The sequence below is a fragment of the Chelonia mydas genome, chromosome 17 (assembly GCF_015237465.2).
Source record: "Chelonia mydas isolate rCheMyd1 chromosome 17, rCheMyd1.pri.v2, whole genome shotgun sequence".
Lineage (NCBI taxonomy): Eukaryota > Metazoa > Chordata > Testudines > Cheloniidae > Chelonia > Chelonia mydas.
The window spans coordinates 4925728-4947099 of NC_051257.2; the positions used below are offsets into that span (position 1 = coordinate 4925728).

A 21372-nucleotide genomic window follows, 5' to 3' on the forward strand; every position below is an offset into this window, starting at 1 on the left:
TTAGGTATGAAACATGCTCCCAAAGAAAGATCTAGTTCCCAAAATTCACAGCTAATCATAGCTACCTGAAAACAAATGGTTATGCTTCTGCAATTTTTTCTCTCTGAAAGGAAATAAATTGTAATATTTGTTTCCTGGGGTTTTAACAATGAAATATTTTATTTAAAAAAAAAACAAAAAAAACATTTTCCTCTTAATGCTTCCTCCTGTAACAGGAGAACTGCAGGAACACATCATGATCACGCTGCAGTGACTAAGAGAAGAAATTCAGTTTTATGTCACTGAGAGACCTTCTGTAAATGCCAACACCTACACAATATTGCACACTGCAGATAGAGATGGATGCTGGCACCTTAATATAGGCTTTGAGCTACAATTCATCAGTCATTGAAATTCAAATTAGTGCAGGGGTGGAAGGCAGCAGAGTTTTAGCAAGATATGAAAAACACTTCTGCATGGAATATCAATAAGAAAGTCAACAATATTTTCTCCAACATGGAAAGACAAGGTGAAAGAGACAGGAATGTGTTTTCAACAACTGTGTGATTTCTTCTGATTTTCGGAGGAAGTAGTGGACCTTGCATACCGCAAAACCCTATTTAAACTAGACTTAAGAGGTGTCCAGTGCAGACATGGTCCCAGTCACCACCAGACTTACCCCTGCAAACAGAAGCCTTATACCCAATAAGGTCTCTTACTGTATTTTAATAGGAACACAAGTGCAATCCATCTTTTAAATTAGTAATTTTCCAAACCTCATCTCTAAAGTTAAGTTTTAAGATGAAAACAGCCTCCAGAGGTAGAAAAATAAACCAGAAATGTAAACTAAGAAAAAAGTCCTTGAAAGTTTCTCTGTGCTCTCTGAATTCCATCATAGCTCTCTGTCATACACGTGAGAAGTCATCCTTTTATTCATTAAAAATCTACCAAATGTTGCAACATAAGTTCAGCCCTCCAAGTAAACAGATTTTCACGTAGTTTACAGAAACACTCTTGTTTTAAAGGGGTAGTCAATAGGCAGACCCTGGGCCAAATCCAGACCAGTAGATGCTTTTGAACTGACCCCGAAACCTTTTTATTTATCATCATTATTGTTATTTTACTATTTTCTCTGGAGTCTGGATCTTGACTATACCTTGACCAAGAAATTTGGACCTTGACAAAAAATAATCAACTACCCCTGTTTTAAAAAGTGTCACTACAGTATCTGAGCATTTATTTTCTTTGATCTTACCTTTACCTTCCTCTGGCTCTACTGAGGTGCCTTCAGAGAGAATGGCCTGTAGCTCCCCAGTTTCCAAGTTGTTCTCTAGATCAGTTGGTTGTGTTCCTTCTGTATGACATCCTTTAGAATTTGACCTTAAAATGGGGTTGGGGGAAAAACAGCATCAGCACCTAAAGCATTAAGTCCAACCATGGTGGCAGCTTCTCCTCCTAGTGTTACATGCAGTTTAGCATCAGGGGAGCCTCTCCTATGCTCCTGGGAACTTCCAACTTTCAAGTTATTTGGAATATTTACAGGGTTCCATTTTGAGATCTGAAAGTACATAACTGATGCTCTCCAAAGAATGTATCCTCCCCTGACCCACAATGCTATGTCACATTCAGCATCTGGAGTTTATACCTTTGTACAGCATGTACATTTAAGTTTTCTTAAACCTACCCTGTCATACTATTGCCTCACATAAATGACAGAAAGCAAGCACAGAATGCAACATAACTGTCTGTTTGCACAAAAAAACCCCAAGACACAGCCCAGCCCACCCCATCATTCACTGGCCTGCTATTTAGAAAAACCAAAACTACTACTACACATGTTGTGTAACTATAAACTGTATTTGGAGAAGCACAGAAAAATCAGAAGTGAGGAAAAGAAAGGAATGGTGGATTCTCAGTGAAATATCCTCTCCTATATAAGGAAACTAGATGTAAAATCCTGTTGGATAGAACATTAATGTAGGAAATATTAGAAAAACGGACAAAAGTCTGACTTGCAAGTCTAAATGGGCAAATCTAAATGGGCAGTCTACAGCTACTGATGCTTCAGCTTTAGTTAAAATGAGCTGTTACGACCCTCAAAAGTTCTTTAAACAGAAAAATGAGGACATACAACTCACTTATGGGCCAAAGCTGAATGTCCAAAGGGAGCAGCAGAAAAATGTGAATGACTTCAAAGTAATTTACGTTCCTTGATATATAAGGCTTGATTTTGAATATTCCATTTATAACTCAGTGAGAAAAGCACTTACCCCAGAGCGACAGCTTTTCTTGTCTTCTCCACAGTTGTTAAGCCGTTTAAAGCAGAAATGCCCACATCAGAATCTGAGCCTTCGCACTCTTTTTCCTCTGGCTTAGGCAGTGCATCAGGAGTATTACCATTAGTCAAGGACCTGGGAGAGCTATGCCTACTGCCAGACTTTGAGCTTCCTATTGAACCTAAGAAGAGAAAAGGTGAAGATAATTGGCACTTATGAAACATTTCAAAATTTTTCAAGTCACCATCTGAGCAGCATTTGCCATTAGGATCACTTAATGCTTGCTTTCCAAAAACATATCATCTCATCTACAGCTTCCACTTCTGGTAGCACAGGTTCAGAAAAGCCACCTACAGCTTCCACTTCTGGTAGCACAGGTTCAAAAAAGCACTTACAAGATTTCCCAGTATAGATGAACTTTTTGGATTTGTGTGAACTATGAAAATTAGTTTCCCATATGTCAGCAATTCCACAGGTTCACTAATACAGAAAATTATCTGTTTTTTAATAGAGAGAGATGGATCTATGTGGCTGGTCTAAATAGGGAAAATATAGAGGTGTTTCTCTGCACTGGTGCAGCACCTCTGGGGATAGCAATGGTGAAAGCCACAGGGTACAGATGATTTAGCTCCCACATGCATACACGAGAGCAGCAGTTCTCAATCTCTTTCCATTCTGGGACCTCTCCCTGGGATCCCATTAGCATGAACTGTAACACCCCACACATAACACACCCATTTGCAATTCTCAATTTGAGAACTGCTGCATTACAGTTTTCACTGTTGCTACCACTGGTAGAGCTGCACTAAAAAGTGTAAGAGTTTTCCTGGTGGCCATAATGTCCAATTCCATTACCACATGGTGCAGGAGTAAGTCTCACAAGGACTTAAGCAGAATTTTCTTGTATTTCCTTTAGAGGAAACAGAACAAAGAATTTGAGCCCTGGCTGGTAAGTTTCAGCAGTAACTTGCTTGTAAATGTAGTAATTAAGTACAAGATATTACAAACACCAATTTAGGGTATTAAAACTATTTAAGATAGGCAGGTTACTGTTAGAAAATGGAAGTCCCAGGAACACTGAGCATGAACGCTAGACACAAAGGCTTAGTAAGATGGTGTAATGGGTGTAATGTTATTGGTGCAATAATGTTAATCATGTTTCGGGAAAATAGTATCTGGTTTATGTACAAAGTTTAATCAAAGACGGGAACTTTATGAGCAAGGATATGCTGTTAAAAAGCTTCTTCCCTGATGCATTCCAAAGCATATTTAAAGCACTCCCACATTTCAGATTTACCTTCAGAGGAAGTCTGGCAGTCTCCCTTTGAGCGAAGATTATTGTCCCCACAGTCCATTGCTCTTCGAAGAGACAGGCTTCCTGCTGCTCCAGAACGAGTAGCTTTGGGTGAATTACTTTTCTTACTCGTGACTGCAAAGATATTTAATCGAAAGGCGTGTGAATATACTGCCTAGGCATCCAGTCAATTCTCTGCATCATCCCATCTTTATTTTGGCCTGAAGTGGAACTAACTGATGCAAAGGCGCTAGACATTCTCTTCCCCTTTATTCTTGGAGCCACCACATTGTCCCCCTCCCTCAATCTCTCAAACTCCTTCAAGATTTTCATTACATATTATTCCTGTTGTGAAGGTATGTGGAGAAGAAGCCACTCGCTTAATAATAATCCTGAGACCAGATCAGGAATGGTTACCTTAACTTTTTGAGATGGGATTGTTAGTGTGAACCCACTGTATGTGCGCACAAGATCGGAGTCTTTTCAACAGCAGTGTCTGTTGAGGCCACACATGCAGCCCAAGTCTCCTTGTGTTCCAGGTGTGAGAGCGTAAAAGGCGGAGTAGTCCCCAACCCTCCCTCAGGTCCCTCACAATTTAAAGTAGATGCTAGCTGAGGAATCCAAAAGCAGAGACGGAGGGTAGGTCATGGGATTCACACTAACTACAGCATCTCAAAGAACCACAGTTACTACAGAGTGAGAAATTGTTCTCTCCAAGTATGTGTCAGTGCTGATCCCACTGTAGGTGACTGGCAAGCTGTACTCCTCTTCGATGGTGGGAGCAAGAAACATCAGCTGCATTAGTTAAAAGGATTGATGTACTGCTCTCCCAAACTTAGTACCAGACCTAGCTGCCATGTAAAGGGTGTAATCTTCATTGAAAGTCAGTGGGTTGGCTCTACATCACTACTTTACAAACTTCAGATTCAGGCACATTTCTGAAGCAGGCTGATGACACTGCCTGTGTCCTGGTGGAGCGCAACTTGACAACTGAAGGGAGAGGTGGACTAGTAGTTGATAATGGGTGGAGTTGCAGAGTGGGATCCACTCAAGAGAGCCTTTTGACAAGCCAGCTAGTCATGAAAAGGGGGAGAGAGCATCTGGAAAGCTTTAGTCTTATCAATGTAATGAGGTAATGCTCTGGAAAAATCCCAAAGTACCTGTCTTTCTCTCACCTGGTGCTGAATGATTTCAGGAAGAAAACTGGCGGGTTAATTGATTGATTTAGATGAAACTCCCCAACCACATTACAAATTTAGAATCACATTCTCTCTATAAAAGGATGCATAAGGAAGTCCAGGAGTAAGGGCTTGAAGTGCACTGACCCTCCATATTGAGATGATAGCTACCAAGAAAACCAGCTTAAGGGTAAAATGATGTATTGAACAATCTGATCGTGGCTCGAAGATAAAATCCCAATATAAATTAGATCTTCAACCAAGGAACCTGGATTGGGGTGGGCATAAAGAACTCAAAACCTGCTTAAGGAACCTAATACTGCTTCTCCATCTAGTACATGGGCCAGTGTCTGCCATAAGGCTTTAGCCAGGTCAAGCTGTCCCTCATTTATGGGAAGAGCAATTCTGAATGGACACTCAGTTGTCAAAAATATCAAATTTATGACATTTCTCCAATGCAGCCCTCCCTAGAGTGTCTGAAATTCTCAGAAGGAGCTTTTGGAAAACTTGAAGTTATGCTGAAGACACAACTTCAGCAGGCAACAAGGATGAGAAGTCTTTTGGTGGTAAAGCAGGACATTGGTGTTCCTCAGCCCCCAGATCTGCTTGTTCTTGATGCCCCTCCCTGTGGTCTGGCAGAAAGGTGATGGGGAAGCGAACACTTCTGCTCTCCAGTGTGCTCCTAGCACACTGACACGGCAAACCCCAGTGAGCCCAACAGGGTGGCATGTCATGGGGATATTGCTGGCTAGCTTGATATTGGCTAGTCCAATGCCGTTCCTTTTGGGATAGTGGTTAGGTCCTGTAGGGAGCGCAGGTAGGCCTCTTTGGGATATTGATCACAGATTGTAGAGGAGAGGGTTCTCTGCTTAAGGATGTTGGGAACGTATGCACCAGTGATGGAGAGGAGGAACAGACCACCTCTATGGGTAGTACAGAGAAATATGGATGGCGCTCTCAGTACCAGGGTCTCTATCAGTACCAGCAGTTAACCAGGTCAGTACCAGCAGTTAACCAATACAGGTTACAGACCTAGCTCATCCAGAGGCTCATCTGCTATGGGCATAATTGCTGAGCAGTGCGACACCCAATCTTGAGTTGGTGCTGCAGGAGTTTTCCTTTGTGCCACAGGCTGCTCCTCAACATCAGCCCTCAGACCCATGCAAGGCTTTGTGGATTTGTCTCCAGAAACTTTACATGGTCTATTCTTGTAGGAAGGCTCTGAGCACTGTGTGAAGTCTCTGCTCCTGTCTAAAGTGGCTCCTCTTGGTGCTGGACTTCAGTACCAGACTTCAGTATCACAGTCTGTGCTTTAGTGCCAACATCTGCAACATAGCTGGAGTCTGCTTCAGAGCTGGGGGCATTGGTGCTGATGCCAGGTCTTTTCTTGCAATGCCATCTTCTCCGCACTGGTCTTTGGAGTTGTCTGTCTGCTAGACGGCTGCTTGATGAAGTCTGTTTTGTCCGCTGTCAGGACTCTGGTGCCATCTCCTCAGGATCTGAAAAGGCCTTCACAGATTGCTCCAGGAGATGATGCTTCAACCCCAGGCCATGTGACTTACACATTCTTGTGATCAAAGATATGCACACCGAACATCTACTTAGTATATATGACTCTCCTAAACAGAAGAGGCACCTGCTATGTCCATCTTTCAAAGTAATTAGTCCATCACAGAATGTGCAAGCTTGAAGCCCACAAGTTTCAAATCCACCATGTTGAGAATCCCTGTACACCAAGGGAACATACAGAAGTGTCTGGCAATCAGTATTCAATCTAGATGGGTCAAAGGTGTTCACAGAGGTCGTATAAAGTAGATCAGAAGAGTTCTGAAGATTTGTGAAGAATTTTGAGAACTTTAGCCGGAGCTAAGAACTACCAGGTCAGACACTTGTTAGGTTCCATCTTGCTGCCATGAGCAATAAGAGGGGACTGAGGGAGAGTTGCAGCTGCCCTGGCCTTTAGGACTTTCATATGGGAGCATAAAGAGGCACAGGGGACACGTGTGTGACACTGCTATTCAAAAGACTCCGATCTCACACACAAGCACCTACTGTGGGATTCACACCGACACGTGAAGAAAAAGATTCTCATGCTATGAGAACAAATTACTCTCTGGAGCTCTATGAGATTTCTTGGATTTTTGCAAGGTCAGTCACATTTTAGTAACAAAACTGACAAAGTGTAGAGGTGATCTGCATATAGTCTGCAGGTAACCTTTGCCACCAAAAATTGTCTTTACAGAAGATTAAACTTCATGCTACCAGTCCATAAGGTCAACGTGAAATTAGGTAAATAACATCTGCAGTGGGCTTCAAAGATTCTTATCACATTCTGGAATATTATTAATAAACTACAATGCGCTTGCTGAAAACGTTAGAACCAGTTTCTAGAGAAGCCATTTAATTTCTATCAAACATAGAATCATAGAATATCAGGGTTGGAAGGGACCTCAGGAGATCATCTATTCCAACCCCCTGCTCAAAGCAGGGCCAATCCCCAATTTTTGCCCCAGATCCCTATGAGTTTCACGTTTCTGCCTCTCAAAAGATATTTACTATAAACAAATTCAGCTATAAAGTTTAAACTATAAAAAGGCTGAATATTTCTATTCCCAGACACCTAGATACAGTATCCGTCTACACAATGGCCATCTAGAGAAGTGACAGCTTTAACCCTTCCCCTCCCGCATCCCACACTTACAACTCTTTATGTAACAGCTTGTAATTGATGATTTTGTCAGCAATTCCATTCCTATTTCTTGTAACTTGCTGCAGCTTTCTGTTCCACAGGCAGCCAAAGGCCCCTGATCACCAGGGAGGAAGCTGGGTTGCCCCTCACAAGAGCCAGCATTGCTGCTTCTTACTTCTGACAGCTGGTTTTTTACATCAGACATTTTGCTTCGAACTTCAGCCATCTGAGTTTTGAGTCTCTTCAGCATCTTTAAGTCAGGTGGCACACGCCACATTGCCTGGTGCCTCCGCTGGTCTCGGTCTTTTAGAGAGTAGGATGATGCTTTACAAGGGAAAGGTTAAACGAACACGAAGGTTAAAAATGTTTGTAACCTCCATCAGTACTTCCTTTTTCTTTAAACTCTTTCATTAAGAAGACTGGAACGATTTGTAGAGGATGTGTCAGTTTCACATCCAAGCTCCCATGCACTAGCAAACTGCTGCAAGGACTGGGTTGCAAATACTACAAGATGTTTGTTAAACGGTTTCCATAAATATCTTTTAAAAATCCTGGAACATTTCTATTGGTTTCAGATTTTTAAATGCTTCATTTTTATTAGATTTGTCCCAAATTTGACCTGACAATCCCTTTAACATAGCACGAGACACAAGGCTGCCTATGTGATAAGAGCAAAGAATCAGTGATAGTACTGTTTCCCTTGAGGGCAGGGAGAAATCCATGTTACTTTTTATTGCCAGTGCAGATGGAAAAACAGGACAGTGTTAGGGAACAATTTTAGTGTTAATCAAGACTGCCTAAAAAATGGGAATAGCACCGTTTTTTCCTGTTCACACTGGCAAAAAAAGACAACATGCAACAACATGAATCAGGACCCTCACCCACTCCGTATAAGACTGCTAGCACCAATTTGTATAGTGCAGACACGCTCAAAGAAGTTTCAGACCAGTTGTGTACACAGTGCCCTCTGTAGTTACTCTAATGTGTGAAAGAGAAATGGGTGCCCAACACAGAATGATCCTATTTCATCTAACATAATCAAACTCCATCCCCTTCCTCTGGGCTCTAGTGACATAGGTCATCTGCTCTCAGCAGCTCTCTCAATGGGAACAGTGGGCAGAGGTTCTTTCATGCTGGGTGCTTTGCTTTCCCTTAGTGTGCCAGTCATGGCGACGGAGAGCCTTTCATATCTCTGGACAAGTTTGAGTTCACCTGCTCATCAGTTTGTTGGCAAGTGCATTTCTTGGATATAAGAATAAATTTTATAATCATTTCACATTAACTGACAATTCAGAGGAGAAATCTGAACTAAAGGAAGTCCCTTAGGTCCCTTGCTGCCCCAGGTCAGCTCTAAGAGATACTATCTACGTGAGTCTTTATGTTAATTAGCCAGAATTAGATCAACTTGGAAATCTTCTATATGTTACACTTTCAGAATTCTAAGTATCTCACTGCAAATTCAACTGGCTCAGAGTTATAACTCCAATGGCTTTTGAGTCCCTCAGAGACAAAACTAAGGAAGCCCTGGAAATAAAAGAAGCCTTGTTCCAACATGGTGATTGAACAAGCTACAGGAACAAAGTCAGGTATTTAAGGATCTCAGCAAAACAGAAAGACCACACCAAATGCAGTAAGTGGCTGAAGGAAGCAGAGACCCTACCCACCACAACACTATCGTGGAGGCCTCAGTCATACTGCCTCAGTCATACTGCCAACAGTGAAAGTTCATCCCATCTCTTCAGTAACTTCACCTGGTCTCTCTACTTCAGTCAAGGCAGAGTCTAGACAGCACCTGCAGAGTCTTGACAATACGCAACCTTGCATTACCTGTAGCTCATGCTCCGCTTCAAACTGCTTCTTTTGTCCAATCTTCAGGGTAGTGGGTTTTGTTTTTTTTTAAAAGCTGACTACACTGCATAGGACTTATTTACCCCTACACTGTCTTTATATCCTTTGCAGTCTGGAAGCTAGATCAAGCTCTGCATCATTATGCAAATTCATGCAGTGGCAAGCAGGGTTGTTCAATCAGTTGGTCTTGTGGCAGAAAGTCTCTCTTCTTAGATTAACAAGATAGACTTTCTGCCACAAGACCAACTGATTGAACAACCCTGCTTGCCACTGCATGAATTTTACTACAAGACTAAATTTGAAAGTTATCAAAACTCAGACCATTCACTTCCTATCTTTAGATTTAACAGTGCAAATGCCATCATCATGTCAAGAGAAAGAGCATGCATCTGTACCAGATGGACTATTATTTCTCTTCTGCTCTATTAAGCCAACAAATGGTCGTTTCAAAGTGACCTGAAACAAGATATTCTAGCTGTGGGCCAATTAGCCCCAAACAAACGTTAACTCTGCTAAATCTATTTATGAGGTTTGATTCATTTACTGATTCTTCACTAACAAAGGAGAGAAACATCTGACCTTCAACAACAATTAGCTGTGACAGAATTACATTTACAGCTTGCTATCTATCTTTCCTTTGGTTCACACAAAATTAAGGTTAGGGCACATCAGCCTAACACTATAACTCAAATACATTTTATGCAAAATACTAACCAAGTTACTAAATAAGTATCAGCACAAAAACTGACCACTATTTTCTTCCTTTCTGACATTCTGTACATGTTTCTTCCTCCATGAGTTTCTGCATCAGCCTCTACTATTTTTCAAGTGCCTTCTCACTTTTCAAGCCTTCCATCATGATCACTGCCCTCAACTTCTCTTACACTTCCTTCTTGGCTTTACAATCCACCTGATCTTGCCACTTGTGTCCTGTGCCTGCTTTCTCGAGTGCTTTCTTCCATGCCTCCTCAAATGTCTGAAATAGCTTCCCCACTAACTTATGTAATCCTTCCAATCGCTCCATTTTCAGCCAACAGCTAAAAGTTTAGAAGATGAAATAGCCATTCCGTACTCTGTGTATATTGTATTTTGTTCTGTTTATGTCTATAGCACCATAATCCTTTCCAGATGGAAATCCATTATTTATCTGGCACTGATCTACTACAGCAGAGTACTAAATAAGGATAAGGTATTACTCTCTTCATAGATACCAAGATAGCTACACAAGATGTGCATGGAGTTGGAACTACTCTTCAGGCACCGCCCCCCCCCAGAGTTATCTTTAAACAGACACTGTCCCTGTCCCCACACAGAAATTTTTTTGACTCAATACTCATCTGCAGTTCTAAGTCTGAAAGCAGCTATTAAACCAAAGAGTACTTTGTGGTTTGGTGCACACAGTGACTACTATGAAATTATGAAAATACATCAAGAGCTAATGACAGAATCCAGTGGCCTTTCCCCATTCCCTCTTCATGATGGGCAATGCAGACAAAGCTAATGGAATCTCTCTGAGTCATTGTGGATAGTTCTGTGAAAACATCCACACAATGAGCAGTGGCTGTCAAAAAAGCTAACAATGTTGAGAATCATTAGGAAAGGGATAGATAAGAACACAGAAAATATCACGTTGCCTCTATAAATCCATGGTACGCTCACATCTTGAATATTGCATGCAGATCTGGTTGCCCCATCTCAAAGAAGATATATTGAATTCGAAAAGGTACAGATTAATAAGACTGGGACTTTGCAGCTTGGAAAAGAAACGACTAAGGGGGGATATGATAGAGGTATAAAATCATGACCAATGTGGAGAACGTAAATAAGGAAGTGCTATTTACTCCTTCTCATAACACAAGAGCTAAGGGTCACCAAATGAAATTAATAGGCAGCAGATTTAAAACAAATAAAAGGAAGTATTTCTTCACACAACACATAGTCAATGTGTGGAACTCTTTGCCACAGGATGTTGTGAAGGCCAAGATTATAACATTGTTCAAAAAAGAACTAGATAAATTCATGGAGGATAGGTCCATCAATGGCTATTAGCCAGGATGGGCAGGGATGCAAAATGATAGTCTGAAGTGTCCCAAGCCTCGGTTTGCTAGAAGTTGGGAATGGGCAACAGGGGATGATTACCTGTTCATTCCCTCTGAAGCAGCTGGCACTGGCTAGACACAATACTGGGCTAGATGGACCATTTTTCTGAGCCAGGATGGTCGTTCTTATGTTTTAAAATAAATCTCTAACAAATTACTTAGATTTGATGTGCATCTAACTTCTTGTCAAGGGAACATATGGAAGAATTGTATTTAAATGCACCATTTACCTCTGTTCTGCAGAAGTGAGGCAGGAGGGCGTGGCTGTAGACCCCACAGATTTTCCATCCCATTCCTGTCTTTTAGGTCCAATAAATGGATTAAAATTAAGGGATCTATGTCTAGTAAACTGCTGCTGGCTGCTGAGCCTAAAGTACTTCCTCCCCGCCTTGAAGATCTGCCACTTGCATTGGCATAGCCATGGCTACTACCTGAAAGAGAGAGCATCATGGGAAAAGTAAATATACACCATTATGTCTGCATGTACTGGGGTTCTGTATTTCACAACAGAGCAGCTGAAAATCCTTGACACAGTTCAAGGATGGAAAAAGCACTCCAAAAAATCTCAGGAAAAGCAATCTTGTTACAAGGAAGTACGGATTCTAAAAGCACTGAAGAAAAACAAAGTACACTGATAAACTAACAGCCCAAAAAATGGAAAAATCAACAGAATTTGACTTCATCAAATACAAAGAACATTAACTGTTCCTACAGATTTAAAAACAAAAAAAAACCCCACTAACATAAAAATGAGGAGTTTCTTTATCTGATCTAGGGAGATCTTCAATTGAGCCTTACTTTGAGCTATGAAATGTTCTTATTACATAGTGTTTAGCAATCCCATAAGAGATCTGAGACCCAGTCACTGTGTCTGGAGTCCAATCTGGGAGATTAGACTAGACAGCCCAATAGGCTTCCTTCCAAAGCAGGTGACCAAAAACAGCATTATCAGTACTCAGAGTGAAAAAGCACTATAAGCAATTGAAAGTGAGAGGCTCCTTTTAAAGTGAATGGGTTACACACATTCTTTGCATCAAGATTTACAAATACCATTAAAATGACAGGTGAAGAGAACCTTAGATAACACTGTATTCTAAAGACATTACACCCCCATTTCCACTCCTGTTCTTAACTGATTAATGCCATACTTAAATAAATTAGTCAGGCTCCTCAAATGCCTGACAAGAAATGTTTTGAAGAGAGGCATAATTTGCCTGTGTTATGACAGAGACTGGATCTAAGGCACAACAGGTTTATACTGAAAGGGAAAAAAGAGAGAGCAAGGATATGAAGATCAGCATTCCTTAAAGACTGCCAACAGACCTATGCTGCAGTATTGCGGTGTGATCTGTGGGCACTGGCATCATGAGTGCATTTAAATGTAGATTCAGTCATTTTAGAAATCCTGGAAAAAACGTGTTGTTAGATTTTGAATTGCAGTCACCTTTATGCTGCAAGTGATCTTACGGAGTACCATTTAATTATTTTAATTTAATTCCGGCTCCACATTTAAAGATTCATACATTTCACACCCCTCACTTAATTAAAACGTAGCTAACAACAGTGTAGCAAAATCTAAAGGAATGTGTCAAGCGGTCAGAAACCATGGTGACAGCAGTAGAGTAGAAGCAAAGACATTTGCTGGTCTACTTTTGACTTGAATGGAAACATCTTAAAATCCAGGTTCCCAGAGAAACTTCAAACTGACATTTTTTCTTAAGGATGTTCAGTAGAAGGCCCCTCCACTTTTTCTCTAACCAGTGGGAAGCTGGCACTCTACTGCAATAATTAGTGTACAGCACATGACGCAGCATTTTCAAAAATAGAAAAGCCTCTAGAATATGCGGCTCAATATTGCCTCTGATTTGGCACTGAAAAGAACAGGGGAGGAAACCTGACAAATTACTGTTAGTTCGATTGTGAATGTTTCTTTCTGTACCTGATGCTCCACCAGCAGCAGCAGCATCATCCTGAAGATCTCCTTCTTCTAGCTCCATATTACTATTATATTCCACGTCATTTTCTCCAGACCTTGGTGCGAAGAAAAATCAGACTATCAGTTCCAATTAGGCATTGCAATGTTTGCCAACTCAATAGAAAAACGAAACATCCCACTACAATTTTGTAGCTTCCAAACTGCATGAACTAACAAGTCAAAATGCATCATCACTTGACTCTGAAACCGGAAACATGTCAGATTTGAAGACTTCTAAGAGGTGGAATTTTAGAACCTGATTCTGCAAGCCTTCCATATGCATTACAAGAATATGCATCTTTAACAGTATGTTAAATATGCGGATCTAACAGTGTCCTTCAACTTTTCACTATTTAAATAGTCTAAAGTCTAAGTGTTCCACTTCTAAACAGCACTTCTATTTGTGTAGGGTATCACAGTGGTAAATTATTGTAGGATCAGAGTTAACTAATCTCTTGAAAAGAGCCTTACATGGCATTGCTGGTCAAGGACAACATGTTAAACTGAATAAGCCAACATACTGGAAATAAATCAATAAATAAACCAGTAAAAAACTGCTTGCAGACCTGGCATCTTGCATTTCTACCACATTACTACATGTGTAATTTCCGGGCCAGCTTTTGACCTCTAATCTGTCACACATCAATCAAAGACACTGTGATATACAAAGTAAGTTGATTCTATTCTGATGGGAACTGACATTAGGCCAAGAGGACAACAATTCTGGGTAAGTTTTTGCAGTCACTCACATAGTCTCTTCATCAATATCATTCTCTTCAGTGTTACTAGTAGCTGTTGAACTAGCAGAGGAGCTGCTGCCATCTAGGTGGTTTACCTCATCTTCACCAGCAAGGTCTACATCCAGATCACCATCCGAGAGCTCATACTGGAGCAACAAAACATGAGAATTTCTGTACTGCAGAAATTTTATCTAAAGCATTTGGGTTTTTTATATTTTTATCTACAGTACATTCTAAACTGAGAAAGCAAAATCAGATGTCAGTAATATCACCCAGGAGCTGGGAAGGGTCTGAAAGTGCAATACAAGTAGATAAAATGCCTGCCTGACAGTACCATTTTAGGTAGCTAGATTCTCTGATTTGCTTACCAGATGGTCATGCCTTTGGAATCTCTCTCTCCTTAAACAATTTTTTGCTGCTCCCTAAAAGTCTCTATCCTTACCCCTCATTATCCACTAGTTCTGAACTTGTGGAGACTAGTTCATCTAACACAACACACATGCTTCTATAATTTTCCTGTAACAGTACAATGGATAGAAATAAAAACTGAAAATGGAACAGAAGATAATTCCTACATTGAAATCTTCATGCTGGATTTTCTCCTCTTCATCATCCTTGGCATCTCTTACTAATGCTGGAGTGGTGACACTCTCAAGTAGTACCTCAGGATTTGGTCCAGATTTCTTTGGTCTTGTTTCTGGACCATCATCATTCTGGGGGCTAAGATGAGTGTCTGGAGGTGACATTCCTCGTGATTTTTGGGTACGGGAAAGCTCAATTGCAAGTCTCTTAAATACATTTTAAAAAATAGACATAAGTATATGCCAAAGAAAATTTGTTAAAAACAAATTACAAGAAGCAACAGCATTTCACAGATTTAAACAGATTAACATGAAAGACATTGAAACTAACTGGAAACAAAATCCAGCACCATCAGTGCTCTAAAAATAGCAATTGATATCCAAATAAACCTGACAGTGAAACAAACTTACTGGTCAGTGGCCACTATAATCAAAGATTTAAATCCATGTTTGAATTTGGCATTAAAATACACATCCAACCTCACACTTACCTCTTTAAGGTTGTTTATTTGTTGGATGTAGCTTGTCTGAGCAGCTTCTAACTGAGTAATGTACCAGTGTTGATCCCGACACTTTTGGAAGAAGGTAGGTGAACGCACCTGGAACCTTGAGAATGCCACAAAAATGAAATTTTGTAAATGCTTGAGACGTCCCACCTAAAATAATGCAATGCTTAAAACCAGGTGATAAAATTAAGCTTAAGCCTGATGGGAAATTAATACAGAATTCTGAAATAACAGAATAGACAAATCACAAGCGATATTTTAAAAACCCAACTTGAAGTAGAAGTGTAGGATATCTATATTTAGCCATAATGCTGCAATTTCCACTAACAAAGTTAGCTTCAATTCCATTATAAACACCCTTCCACACCCTCCTCTCTCAAAGTTCCACTAATCTCAATGACAATACCCAAAGGGGGATGGGATGCATTATTAATCCCCTTTGAAAACACACGCAGAATTTTCCTGAAATAATTTTTAATTCTCTATCTATGCATGCCCAGTACAGGCATATTAGTGTCAAGTGTAGTTTTTGCAGATGACTGCTTCATCTCAAAGGAATTTATGCACTTAAATCTTTCCCACTTCCTCTCCTAAACACACACTCTCCTTTAAAGCTCATGAGAACTAAATATCCTTTCCTTTTATGACAAAGCATTCCATAATATTTTTTAAAGTAATCTAATTATTTTAATTATTTCCTACTTTGGTAATAACTGTAGTACTTTTATTAAAAAAAGCCACAGAAAACAGGTTTGTATATGCGACCAATTATCTCTCTTACCTAAGAATTACAGTGTCATTTTGTCTGTTCAAATACCCTTCATTGGCAAGCAAGTCCAATCGAAAGAATCTGTTATAACCCCAGCATTCTCCAACTTCAAAGTCAGAGGCAAACTCTCTAATTATATTTTTAGCAGGATCATTGGTGGACTGGTGAACCATCTCCACACGGTACTCATATCTAAACATGGACAAAATGAAATTAGTTGGAACAGTAACAAACATCACCAGATTTCAGTGTAAGAAAAATGCATATGGTATGTTTGTTTCAGGTCAAGTTAAGTTACTACGAGCATCACATTTTAAAAAGAAATAGGATTTCCAATTAAGAAGGTGATTTAGCAAGAAAAGAATCTAGAGTGGAAAGTGAACAGCATGTTGATGGTTTTTGGGTAATATACAACTTTTAAGAGGTAAAAGGTATAAGGCTGAGCTTACAGGCAAAAAATACTACATTTTAGGACAGGCTGAAGGACTACTGTGTATTTATAAACTAAAACAGTTTAATGACACAGATCAGGATTTCTCTCAATGCTAGGCCCTAATGATTCTGCATTACCGCTTCACAGCTGTCACTCTAGGCTGCTGGTGCCAAGGGCTAACTGTGTCAGGGCTGATAAAATCTGAAGTCAAAGCTCTGTGCATTTGCCAGTCTATTCTACATGAGAAATAAGTGCAATATGATTGACAGTAGCTGGGCTGTAAGATGAAGACAAACTTCTCAAATAGAATTGAACAAGTGAATTAAAAAGGGACAATTTGAAATCTAATCAATTAAAAAAAAAAAACTAGCTCCAGGATTCCCTGCCAGCTCTTAAATCCCTGTGTCGATTTTTAAGGTTTTACAATCATTTTCCTGTCTTTCAGACAGGAACAGAACAGAATTCTCCTATCCGCATGTGCACAGAGGAAACAGTCAAACCAACTACAGAAAATACTGTCAAATGCATAATCAAACTGAAAAGAGGAAAATATATATTTTCTCTCCTTAACTTCTTTCAATTATATGTAGCTTCAAGTTTGAAATATGATTTTCAAGTTCACTGTGTCCTTTAAACTTTCATTTAAGATTATTTTGGGGTCTGTTGAATACACTTTATAATAGTTGAAAGCGATTTTGGGACTATACGTGCACAAAATACATTTCTATCAAGTTCTTCCTATCCTTTGCAAGTATGTGAAAATGGCAGAAAGCAGTTGCACCTGAGCATTAGAAAATTACCATCATTACTTTCACAATTCTTAGAAAACACTCTTTAGTAAGGTGGATATTGTATTACTTTCTATGGGTGCCCTTAAGGCGCATCCTTCTCAGCCTAGCTGCACAGGTGCCATGACAACACAATAGTAAAACAAACCACTTAGGCCTGATCTACCCCTCAACCTTGGGTCGACCTAGTTATGTCACTCAGGGTTGTACAAATTCAGTTAAACCAACCTAAGTCCTGGTACAGACACCGTTAGGTGACAGAAGAATACTTCAGTGAACATAGCTAGTGCCTCTTGAGGGGGTAGATTAACTGCAGTGATGGAAAAACCCCTTCTGTCACTGTAGTAAGTGACTACAGAGCAGCGGTGTAGCCCCAGCACAGCAGCTGTGTCATTGTAATGCTTGTAGTGCAGCCATACCCTCAGACTGCCTCTGCAACAGTGCTGAAAGGGGAAGGCACATACAAATGATATGGTGCCAATGAAATACATATATGCAAAAAGACATGCAGGTTCTCCGCCATCCCACGCAACGCTAATTGTGAAATGGCAAGAGCACTGCAGATGGTGGAGTGTCTCTAGTACTAAGTGTTACCAAGCGGTCTGAATGCGAAGAGGCAAGCCCCACCCCATAATGCATCTTATTGCTCTGGATGTGTGGAAGACAAGGTTTTTAAAAGCTTGAATTATGTTTTGCTTATTAAAGTCTGCTAACATCGGCCAGTATCTCTTGTTTCAGTCTCATGGTGCTAGCATGAATGCTCGGCCATTTTATGAAAAGCCTCTCTCCAAATAGGCCTAGAATCCCTCTCCTTAGAACTCTTGCGGACCTCAAATCCAAAATTATGCCTGAACTCCTCTTCCTCACCTGAAAGGCTCCCCACTCAGTTGTCGGTCCCTTCAACATCACTATTAACATATCCCTCCATAGCAGGCTCAGCACATTACTTAGTTTCAATTCTTTCCTCTCCTCAATCAGAGCATGTCACTCAGCTATCAAATTGTGCTTTCTAAGCCTGGCAAGTCAGTCTTTCATAGGAAAAGGAATTTTAAGCAGAGATTCAGTCCCACAAGTTCCTGCTCCTCCAGCAGCTAAAACAGCCTCTACACCTCCAGTCAGCAGTTGCATTCTAAGTTTTAAACAGAACCAGAAAATGTTCTGAGAAGTTAAAAGCTGCAGAAAGTGTCCTATTAAACGAAAGAGAGTCTTGAGACATTTAGACATATTTTGGAGACAGGCACATAAAAAAATGTTATTTTTTGGAGCAACCGTGGACTTTAAAGGACAAGGTTATAATATTGGCAGTTATAACATGATTTTGATTTATCGGAGGGCTAAAGGACTGTACAATGGTCATTTTATAGCATCTCTCTCAGCTGAACTCTTTTCCTTAGAGTCAGAGTGGTCTAGCTGACCAAGCAAAGGACTGGAAGTTGAGATCTGGGTTCTGTTGACAGGTCTGTTGCTGACTTGTTTGTCCTTCTGCAGGCCTACTTAACCTCTGCGCCTCATCTTATCTACTTGTAAAATGGGACGAGGGGCCTGATCCAAAGCCTGGTGAAGTCAACAGGAATCTTCATCTGCTTCGGTAAGCTTTGGATCAGGTCCTAGCAGAGACATGAGGCTGAATATACTTTTGTAAAGCTCTTTAAACTCCTTGGATGAGAGACATAAAAGAAGTGTAAATAGACATTTCCTTACTTGGATGTTTCTGGCAATCCAGCTGAGAGCTCTAGAAACACAGACAAGTAGTAACCACGCACAACTCCATTTCCATCCTTAAAAAGAAGTTAGGAGGTACAATTATTAAAATCATCTGTTATTGTAGAAAATAAATTCAGAATCTCAACACACAATTTCCTACAGCCTCAGTCAGAACAGTAACATATGAAATGGACTTAAACCGTGTCCTGACTAAAAACAGCTACCATAGCCTGAATGGAGGTAGAAATCAACACACATCTAGAAAATGTGCATATGACTGTAGTATCTGGGTGGTAGGCTGTATCTCACGATAGAAAACTTGGAAGTTAAAATTCCTATTCTTCTTCTTGCATTTCAGTAGTTCAAACAAGTGTAAACAGAAATAGTTTGGCAAGTGCTTCTACATACTGTAGAATTGATTTTTCATATAAAATGTTGTATACGGAGGGCAATAAAAGTGACTGGCAGATTTTTAAGCTTGAGAGCATTACAACCCTTTTTCCTCTCACATCAAAATTTAATGAGGACTTTTAATATTAAATATCTAGTTATCTGAAATACTAGAGAGCAGAATTCCAAAACCCTTTTATTTTGGGGGCCGAAGCAAAATGAAGTTGTGTTTTCTAATCTGTATATTGAAAACTAACCAACCAAGATTTATTAAAGAGTTATGTTAAGCAGCACTCAGATTACAACAAAAATCAGCAAAGCCTTCTCCCTCACAATAGTGTAAGCCAAAGATTAAGTGTTAATCTTATCTTGAATTTCCTGGGTTTTGACAATGTGTCATAACATACCATTGTTTAAAAATAGCATTTTTATACCTTTTGACAATGGCACATACAGGGTTGATCCTGACTAAGATACAGCTGTTGCTGTATTCAAATCAGTAAACTATAAGAACATTTTTACTCCATGCACAATTTAAACAGCACCCAGAACTGCCTTAAAGAATTGACCAAACGGGAGGATTGGGGAAAGGCAAAACTCAGAGCTTCATGTTCCAACATTCATGCAGAGCCAATGCCACAGTGGTCTGAATGTTGCACTTCAATGAGATTTCGTAAGAAATGTCATTCACACTGGATATTTCTTCTATTTCAGCAATGGATATCAGACAATGTACAAGAGAAATTCCTCTCAGAAAACAAAATCCTCTCCCCTCCTCCCAACTTCCCAAAACGGTTTCAGGCACACACAGACCCAACTATGTATGGGTATAAGTACAACAAGTGGTAAACTAGTTTAGGCCCCAATCCTGCAAACAAGTAAGCATATATATTATAGGTGCAACAGGTAGCAACACCTATTAAGGCTGTACAATACTTGTCACTATAAAACCCTGTTTTCTGTTGCTTATTATAACTTTAACAATTTGGCTGAAGTTTTCCACTTGCCTCAGGCTGAGTTTTACTAGAAAATTTCAGTCATTTCTGAGAATGACGCTAAGGAAAAAACACGTTTTGCCCACATTAAATTGTGGAGACCTTTTCTTTGAACAGCTCTAGTGATCCATGCCATGACCAGAGACTTGAAATTTGGCAGGCATGGCTTGTGTCAGGGATACGCCTTTTCCCATTCCTGTGAAAATCTGCCCCTTTGAAAAAGTGGTTTGCACACATTCAGTAGAGACTTCTTTACTAAGCATGCTTGAGCCTCTCAGAGCTCCTAGTGCTCAGACCGCACGTGTGCCATCCTCACAGAGCAACTGAGCATGCTCCACCTCAGGGCTACAGAGGCTCAGAAGCACTTTCCCTACAATTGCTGATCCTGGATACTTTGAGCCAGGGAGGAGCTAGGCTCTAAGTGAGAGCAGGGAGCCGGTCTCCTCTCCTCTAAAATGACCCCTCTGCTGGACCAAGGTAGAGCAGAAGCAGAAGGCACCTGACTTGAATACAGAGAAGACAAGAGATGAACTGAGGGGCAGGGAAACCAGTAGACTGGGACAAGGAGCCTGGTGAGACTGGAAGGATGAGGAGGGAAGAGAGAAACTAACAGCTGGGGGGTGGGAAGGCTGGAATAAGCTGGGCAAGGAAACTGCGAAAAGAGCTGGAGAGACACTCTGACATGAAGTTGGGGTACAGAAAGAGACCTGGGACTCACTGGGCAAAGAGAGAACGGGAAGGAGCTGTGGATGGGAGACAGATTGGAAGAGGAGTCCAAGTATGGAGAATGAAGACACTGGGAAGAGACAGACTGGATGAAGAAGTGAGAGGGGGCAACTGGAACTGGTTAGGCAAGACGACTGGCACTTAGATGAGAAGCCTGAGTAACAGAGAGTGGATTGGGTACGCAAAAGGAGTGAGACAGAGCCAGGACTGGTACAGGGAAAGGTTAGAGGGGACAAGCTTGGGGGAGACTGGCAGAAGTCTTTACTCACTTCAGTACACTCCCCTTAGGAGCCTGGAATAGAACCCAAGATTCCTGAGTCTCCCCATTCCTCTTCTGTCAGCAAGCGTGTGTCATACCCCTCTAGTGTAGTCCACATAACAGTATCTAGTTCTTATACAGTA

General features: G+C 40.6%; 1 protein-coding gene across 10 annotated transcripts in view; it reads right to left on the bottom strand.

The window, feature by feature from the left end:
- Positions 1 to 21372, bottom strand: part of TRIM37 (tripartite motif containing 37) — a 47327-nt gene that overhangs the window by 4477 nt on the left and 21478 nt on the right. For 5 of the 10 annotated variants that reach the window (XM_043531312.1, XM_037880602.2, XM_037880600.2 and 2 more), the window contains 11 exons: positions 18857 to 18933; positions 15947 to 16126; positions 15151 to 15265; positions 14654 to 14866; positions 14088 to 14224; positions 13303 to 13394; positions 11594 to 11794; positions 7429 to 7740; positions 3553 to 3684; positions 2250 to 2436; positions 1235 to 1359 (listed from right to left, as the gene is read on the bottom strand). In XM_043531312.1, coding sequence (XP_043387247.1) covers positions 1235 to 1359; positions 2250 to 2436; positions 3553 to 3684; positions 7429 to 7740; positions 11594 to 11794; positions 13303 to 13394; positions 14088 to 14224; positions 14654 to 14866; positions 15151 to 15265; positions 15947 to 16126; positions 18857 to 18933 — 1771 coding nt within the window. The remainder of the gene's footprint in view (positions 1 to 1234; positions 1360 to 2249; positions 2437 to 3552; positions 3685 to 7428; positions 7741 to 11593; positions 11795 to 13302; positions 13395 to 14087; positions 14225 to 14653; positions 14867 to 15150; positions 15266 to 15946; positions 16127 to 18856; positions 18934 to 21372) is intronic. The other 5 variants (XR_006286355.1, XR_006286354.1, XM_043531311.1 and 2 more) reach the window with 2 other exon arrangements.